The 8,522-nt window shown below is 45.4% G+C and overlaps 1 protein-coding gene across 1 annotated transcript in view; it reads right to left on the bottom strand.

The window, feature by feature from the left end:
- Positions 1 to 4,382: 4,382 nt before the first annotated feature.
- usp18 (ubiquitin specific peptidase 18) overlaps positions 4,383 to 8,522 on the bottom strand; it is an 80,995-nt gene continuing 76,855 nt past the window's right edge. The window contains exon 12 of the mRNA XM_043716262.2: positions 4,383 to 7,559. Coding sequence (XP_043572197.2) covers positions 7,472 to 7,559 — 88 coding nt within the window. The 3' untranslated portion in view covers positions 4,383 to 7,471. The remainder of the gene's footprint in view (positions 7,560 to 8,522) is intronic.

Here is an 8,522-nt window from a genome sequence, read left to right as displayed (position 1 = left end):
ATCTCCAGGGGGATATTGCACTCCTGTCCACTGCCAGTCTGTTGATGGAGCACAGAGACCAGGCATACATGAAGGATCTGACAGGCAGTGCCCTTCTCATCACTGGCCAAGCGACATCTTGGTGTTTGTTGGAAAGTTCCAGTGATGAGGCCTTTTGCCAAATGGCTTTAACAGTCTGCTCAGGGAGCAATCTGACAGGATCTACCCACTGGTTTTCCCACAGAGTCTCGAGGAAGTTACATGCTGACCATTTCCTGATGGACCTGTGATCAAAATTGTTTTCTTTTGCAAATTCTTCAATGAGTGACAGTAGCGATCCACAGACCCAGGTCAGGCCCATCCTTCGTAACACCAGGGATAGGTAGAACCTCAAGATGGGCTTACGCCCGAAACATCAATTCTCCTGCTCCTCGAAAGCTGCCTGACCAGCTATGCTTTTCCAGCACCACACTTTTAACTCAGAACCTCAAGACGAGAGCAGCATTGGGTATGTTCTTTGTGGGCGGCACGGTGGCACAGTGGTTAGCACTGCTGCCTCACAGCGCCAGAGATCTGGGTTCATTTCCTGACTCAGGTGGCTGACTGTGTGGAGTTTGCACATTCTCCCCGTATCTGTGTGGGTTTCCTCCGGGTGCTCCGGTTTTCTCCCACAGTCCAAAGATGTGCAGGTCAGGTGAATTGGCCATGCTAAATTGCCCGTAGTGTTAGGTAAGGGGTAAATGTAGGGGTATGGGTGGGTTGCGCTTTGGTGGGTCAGTGTGGACTTGTTGGGCTGAAGGGCCTGTTTCCACACTGTAAGTAATCTAAAAAAAAATCTAATCAACTTTCTTTATCCATGATATCTCGTGGCACTGTCTACCTTAGACCTCCAGGTGAAGTGGAAGATGGCTCAGGTGGTTGAAACAGCAGTTTCGGGGAATGGGCCAGACCTGCACAACACCTCTATAACAGAGAGAGTGCACCACACCTGATGACCAGCTTTTTACTTGCAATGGAGATGAACTGGTGCTCCCAAAGGACTAATTTCTGTATCCCCTTGGCAATATATGCCTTCCAAGGTTTTGCACACATCCTGACCCCTCTAAACCATATTCCCAACACTTTCAGGTGATCTGTCCTGACAGTGAAAGGGGTAGAGGGTCAGTCAGCCCAGTTCCCAAAGAACATGGCCTGGCTCTTGCCTCAATCTACCTTGGTTCCCGAGGCCAGTTCGAACTGATCATGGATGCTTATGAATCTGTGCACTGATAGTGGATCTGAGCAGAAACCAGCAACATTATCCATGTACAGGGCGACTTTGACCTGCAAACTTCCGCTGCCTGGAATAAGTCATCTCTCTCAGACTCGCATTCTTCCTGATGGACTCAGTGAAAGGATCTGTCCAACACACAAACAAGGCAGGAGAGAATGGGCAGCCCTACCTGACTTCGGACCTGATCAGGAAGCTTTCTGATTCCCAGCCATTTTTTGAGACTGCACTAACGATGTTGGTGTAGAACAGTTGGATCCAATTGCAGATTCCCTCTCCAAAGCCCATTGTGGAGATCACGACCCACATGTACATTTGCAATATCCTGTCAAAGGCCTTCTCCCGGTTAAGGCTGGTGAGGCAGGCATCCACCTCTCTTTCCTGCAAGTAGGCAATCATATCCCTGAGGAGAGCGGGGCTCTCAGACATTGTGCTGTCTGGTACAACACTGATTTGCTCAGGTTGAATCACCAATCCCAGACCCAGTTGGGAATTACCTTAGACAAGATTTTGTATCTGTATTTTTATCTTTTGTATTTTCATCAGTCATCCTAATGAAGGCCTTATGCCTGAAATGTCGATTCTCCTGCTCCTCGGATGCTGTGTGACCTGCTCCACACTCTCGACTTGCTGCAGTTTCATGGTGAATTACACCAGAATCAAGCAACTCCCCAGAGATGCAGCTTGCTGCGTGTCCAACCATTTCTGTTTAGTTAATTCATTCATTTCGATGATTAACACTTCAAAAGTGAATTTCTTAAATGTTCTTTCCAGCTGCAATAAACATCTCTTGAATTCATCAGACAATTAAAAGAGACATGAAGAAATACCAACTAATCACCTTCCTGTCACATCAGACAGGAACAGGTTTAAAGGGCTCTCTGCGACTGGGAGTTATCTCTCTTTGCTGTTCTCATGGAAATATGATGCCCTGTTTCTAAAGCTGCTGTCCCTCTCTCTTTTTTTGTAAAGATGCTGCCTCCACCCCCACCCCATTCTCTCTTTTTGATAAGTGAAAGAGCTACAAATGAATGAGTCTCACGTCAGCTAGGGAAACTATTGGAGAAAGTTCTGAAGTACAGCATCTAACTTCACTTGGAGAGGCAACGCTTGATCAGGGATAGTCAGAGGGAGGTCATGCCGTACAAATTTGATTGAAGTTTTTGAGGAGGTGACCGGGCATGTAGATGAAGGCAGTTGACGTACTTTATGTGGATTTAAACAAAGCCTTTGACAAGGTCCCACATAGGATATTTATCAAGAAAGCAAATGCACATGGGATACAGGGTAATTTGATAATATTGATAAAGCAAGGGGAAGAAGGGACATGAGGGAAAATGTTTTTACCCAGAGAGTGGTGACAGTCTGGAATTTGATGCCTGAGAGGGTGGTAGAGGCAAATTGCCTCACATCTTTTAAAAGGAATCTGGAAAAGCTCATAACATTCAAGGCTGTTGACCCAGTGCTGGGAAATTGGATTAGGTTGAAGGTCAGTGTTTCTCACGTGTTGGTGCAGACTCGATGGGCCGAAGGGCTTCTTCTGCATTGTAAACTCTATGATTCTATAACATGTTTTCTCTCTTTCTCTCTCTCTCCCTCCTTCTGTTCAGGAGCATTGGCTCCTCCTCTACTTTGTGGAAGATGATCTGATGAATAGTGTCCATGTGTTCCTATTATCTCCCTTCCAGAAGACCTTATTCTCAGAATCCTCCTCAATATCTTGATTCAACCTCATCCCTAAATCCAACAGCAGCACCATTGAGGGCTGGCCCTTTGCTTCACTCTGATGTTGTCATTGAATCTTCCTGCTCATCCTCCGACTTGATTTTTTCTGTTCTAGCCGTGACCCATTCCCACCAGGAGCTGGGAGACAGGAGAAAGTACAAGCAATATCCAAAGCTGATCGAATACCAAATCAGTGCAGAGGATCTGGATTTAAAAAATCCTCATCTACTCCAGGAAAGACAATCTGGAAAGCAGCCAGGGACTGGGAATGGGACCGGACGGCAGGATGTAGTCTCCAAGTGACCAAGGAATGACAAACGCCTGTGAAAGGTCCTATTGCTGAGAACATGTATCGAGAAAAGAAAAAGGTACAACATCAAGTCGTGGGAATGGACACTATGGACAAACCAGAGGAAATTAGAACCTGATTGAAAACCTTTTGAACAATTCAAAATGGAGATCGTGAGTGAGAGGATAAACAGTCCACAGTATTTCTCTGCTAGGTAGAGAGGGAAACTCTTTCTCTACTGTCCAGTCAAACACTCCTGGGACAGGGTCAGCACAGGGTTAGATGCAGAATAAAGCTCCCTCCACACTGTTACCATCAAACATTCTCAGGACAAGGACAGCACAGAGCTCTTGAACCAGTTGGTGTGTGTGTGTGTGTGTGTGTGTGTTCAAGCTTCAGTATCTTGGCAGCCTTCCCACAGCAACTCGCAGTGTAAATGGAGTCCATGGATGGAAAGTTAACTCCCGCGATGGTATGGGCTGTGTACACAACTTTCTGTGGTTTCTTACATTCCAGTTGCTACACCAGGCTGTTGTGCACCCCGATAGTATGTTTTCTGTGGTGCATTTGTAAAAGTTGATTTCTTACGGAGATTAAAGCTCCCTCAGAGACTGAAAGAAGTCCTCAACTTTGTCCCCTTCAAAGACGCCCAGTACAGGGTTAATTAAGCAGTAAACGTGCCTCTACTGTTTTACACTTGAATATAAAGCTCCCTAGACTATTTTAAACAGAAGGTAAAAGTTTTTTTTCCACTGTCCCCATCAAACAGGACAGGAACTGCACAGGGTTAGATTCAGAGTAAAACTCTCTGTATTCTTTTAAACTGCCTTGACTCTTTTAAATGAAAAGTAAAACTTCTTCTCTACAGTTCCCATCAAATAGGGCAGGAACAGCACAGTGGTGGATACAGAGTAAAACTCCCTTTCATGGTAAAATATGGATCCCTGGCAGTGGAACTCTTTTCCTTTCTGAAGAAGCTCGTGGGTTTATCCAGCTTCAAGGAGTACTCTGGAACCGATGCCAACCTGGGCAGCTTGTGTCAGTTCAAAATGATTGAATGGTAAAGGAATCCTTCATGTCAACATTCAACCTTCATGAATCTAGATCCTGCTCTTGACACATTGTACCATCAAATCCATTTTATTAATGTTGTAGCTACACAAAGTGCGACTGTGAAAGCACCCCACTGATTATCTGACCATTTCCCGGTAATAACACCCAATTATCGAGATAATATACATCATTCCCAATAGGAAAGTGAAAATCATAATGTGAATCATTAAGTTTAAAGACAAAGAGATAGCAAGAAGCAGCATCCCCCCACCACCACATAATGAGATAGTAATGGAGAGTAATCCTCAGCTGTAACTTAATGGCCTCTTAACAACGTCTGATGAGTATCCTACCTGCATCCTCCCTTCCACCCTCTAAACCTCTTCACCCGACCAAGCAATAGTTAGATTAGATTACTTACAGTGTTGAAACAGGCCCTTCAGCCCAACAAGTCCACACCGCCCCGCCGAAGCGCAACACACCCATACCCCTACATTTACCCCTTACCTAACACTACAGGCAATTTAGCATGGCCAATTCACCTGACCTGCACATCTTTGGACTGTGGGAGGAAACCAGAGCACCCGGAGGAAACCCACGCAGACACAGGGAGAATGTGCAAACTCCACACAGTCAGTCGCCTGAGGCGGGAATTGAACCCAGGTCTCTGGAGCTGTGAGGCAGCAGTGCTAACCACTGTGCCACCGTGCCGCCCAAAACTTTGTGATTTCAAATAAACCTGTTACACTATAACCTGGTGTCATGTGACTTCTGACTTTGTCCACCCCAGTGCAAAACCGGTACCTTCACATCCTCTTAACCTCAACTCAGGCCAAAGTCTGCTGCACTTGCTCGTTGCAGTTAGCCCCATAATTATTACATTCACTCCAAATCTGACATAGCTTCAATTAAAAAAAATCTGCCCCAGATCTCCAATCCTTCACAATATCTGCACTCTTCTCATTGGTTCTCAAACACCCCTGTTTTCACTTTCCTATTGGTCAGCCTGCATTCAGACTGGTACCAGGATTGGTGCTCTTGAATTCCCTTTCTTGTTCCCATGCTCAGCCCCTCTCTTTGCTATTAAAGCACACCCTAATACAGCAAACTTTGTTTTAACCTGCACCTTAGGAACTGGCGCTCTCTATAAACCGGCAAAAGTTATCTATTTGAAATATTGGATGTTTACTGTATTATTGCGATCTCTGCAATGTAGTCAGTTGAGGGTGTGAGTGAGGTGGCTCTCTGCCAGTAAGATTTATTTATGGCAAAGTTGCATTATTCTTTAAATTATTTATGCTGTAAATAAAGTGTAACAGTGATGTGTATACCTCCTGCATCACATTTCTATTCCTTAATGTATGTTTTACCCTGATTATGTGGATCTTTTGACCAACTGGAATATTTGATCAACTGTTCCACTCCTGGTGCGAGTTAATAAAAAGTTTGCTGTACTTATTGTATTATGTGACATGGTGGCCAATTTTTTTGAGAATGTTTCTGTGATTAAATGCGCTATATAAATGCAAATTATGTAAATTAGCTAGCTGAGCTGGAAGGTTTGTTTTCAGACATTTCATCACCGTGACTAGGTAACATCATCAGGAGGGTCTCCGGTGAAGTGGGGGTGGTATGTCCCACCTCTGTATAGGTCTTGGTTTCTTCAGGTGGGTGAGGTCATTTCCAGTTCTTTTTTTCAAGGGGAGGTAGATGGGGTCTAAGTCGATGTGTTTATTGATGGAGTTCCGGTTGGAATGCCATGCCTCTAAGAATTCTTATGCGTGTCTTTGTTTCATCTGTCTGAGGATGTGTGTGTTGTCCCAGTCAAAGTGGCGTCCTGCTTTGTATGTGTGTATGGAAACTAGTGATAGTGGGTCATGTCTTTTGGTGGCTAGTTGGTGTTCATGTATCCTGGTGGCAAGTTTCCTGCTAGTTTGTCCGATGCAGTTTTTTTACCGTTCTTGTATGGTATCTTGTAAATTATGTTAGTTTTGCTGGTAGTATCTAATGGATCGTTTAGGTTCATTAGTCACTGTTTTAAGTATGTTGGTATGTTAGTGGGCTACCATAATGCCAAAGGGGTCTGAGTAATCTGATATGTCTTTAATGTAAGGTAATATGGCTAGAATTTTTGGTTCGCATAAACCAAATCATTCACCGACATTTCCGCCACCTCCAAACGGACCCCACCACCAGGGATATATTTCCCTCCCCACCCCTTTCTGCCTTCCGCAAAGACCGTTCCCTCCGTGACTACCTGGTCAGGTCCACGCCCCCCTACAACCCACCCTCCCCTCCTGGCACCTTCCCCTGCCACCACAGGAATTGCAAAACCTGCGCCCACACCTCCTCCCTCACCTCCATCCAAGGCCCCAAAGGAGCCTTCCACATCCATCCATCCCAACATTTCAACTCCCCCTCCCACTCTGCCGAGGACATGCAGGTCCTGGGCCTCCTTCACTGCCACTCCCTCACCACCTGACGTCTGGAGGAAGAATGCCTCATCTTCCACCTCGGAACACTTCAACCCCAGGGCATCAATGTGGACTTCAACAGTTTCCTCATTTCCCCTTCCCCACCTCACCCCAGCTCCAACCTTCCAGCTTAGCACTGCCCTCATGACCTGTCCTACCTGCCTATCTTCCTTTCCACCTATCCACTCCACCCTCTCCTCCCTGACCTTCATCCCCTCCCCCACTCACCTATTGTACTCTATGCTGCTTTCTCCCCACCCCCACTCCCACCCGCCTCTCATTTATCTCTCCACCCTTCAGGCTCTCTGCCTGTATTCCTGATGAAGGGCTTTTGCCCGAAACATCGATTTTCCTGCTCCCGGATGCTGCCTGACCTGCTGTTGTTTTCCAGCAACACTCTAATCTAGACTCTGGTTTCCAGCACCTGCAGTCCTTGTCTTAACCCAGAGGTTTTGGTTGCGTTGGGTCTGCTTGTTTGGGATTGTTTCTGAGAAATCAGTGGATTGTGTTTATTGGATTCCGTTTTTCTTGAAAACGTTGTATAGATATTTTTCTTTTGCTACTGATAGTTCTTGGATACTGCAGTGTGCTGTAGCTCTTTGAAATAAATGCAAATTGTTATTGACAGCTGTCATTACAGAAATGAGAAAGATTAGATCCTGCTCCAACAAGCAGTTTTCTTCACAAGCCAACAGTCTGTGCACCAGAAGAGGGTTTTGTATCATCTGTTTTCATTCTCCTGTACAGTAGCACATATGCAGTCTCACTCCTGCAGGAAGACAGCATTAATAAACATTAATTAACAGAGTAGTCATCAAAAACTCACCACAGGGCAGACTCAACAGTAAAACCCTGTGCTCCTATTGCATGAGGAACAAGACCCACTGAGGGGAGAATGACAGCAGCTTCCCCTATCAGAGAGAGTTTTGATGTTAGAAGGTGTATACTAGAGAGAGGAGGCAAAATGTAGGAGAGTGGACAGGGGGATACTTTCATATATACAGCAACAGCAGTGGGTCACTCAGTCCCTGGACTCTGGAACCAAAATGCCAATCAAATACAGGAAAGTAGGACAAAGGGAAGGTGGGCATATACTGTGATGGGAGAATTAAACTGCATGTGATAGGGTCGTGATCAGGTGCTTATAGGTGGAAGGGACTCTTGTTTCCCATTTCATGGAGCACTTACCCACAGAACAGCTGTGAGAGCAGGCCTAGAAGGACCAGAGGAAAAGCATTAGAGGGAACAGCAGAACCACTGCCTTCAGTTAGAAGTACCTGCATAAGCGAGAATGGCTGCAAATCCTCCTGCAGGGTGTATTATAGCAAGTTCTTTAGATAGAGAGCCTGGCCAATACCACAAATACCACCACAAAGGCTAAATAACATCATCAAGAAGGCAGACTATAGAATATTATAGGATTCCATATAAAATTAATGTCAGGGAGGCAATGGATTTGTGGTATTATTGCTAGAATATTAATCCTGAAACTCGCTAATAGTCTGAGGACCGGTACAAATCCCACCACAGCAGATGGGGGAGTTTGAATTCAATTAAGAAAAATGGAAATAAGAAGCTACTGATGACCACGAAACCACTGTTGAAAACCCCATCTGGCTCACTAATGTCCTTCATGGAAGGAAATCTGCCATCTTTACCTGGTCTGGCCTACATGTGACTCCAGACCTACAGCAATGAATGTGGTTGACTCTCAAATGCCGTCTTGAGAGCT

This window comes from Chiloscyllium plagiosum, unplaced genomic scaffold (genome assembly GCF_037043375.1).
Source record: "Chiloscyllium plagiosum isolate Xiang-an unplaced genomic scaffold, Cpla_swu_hap1 HiC_scaffold_19, whole genome shotgun sequence".
NCBI lineage: Eukaryota > Metazoa > Chordata > Chondrichthyes > Orectolobiformes > Hemiscylliidae > Chiloscyllium > Chiloscyllium plagiosum.
Note: the sequence above shows the minus strand (reverse complement) of the source record. Positions and strands in the feature narration are given on the sequence as shown.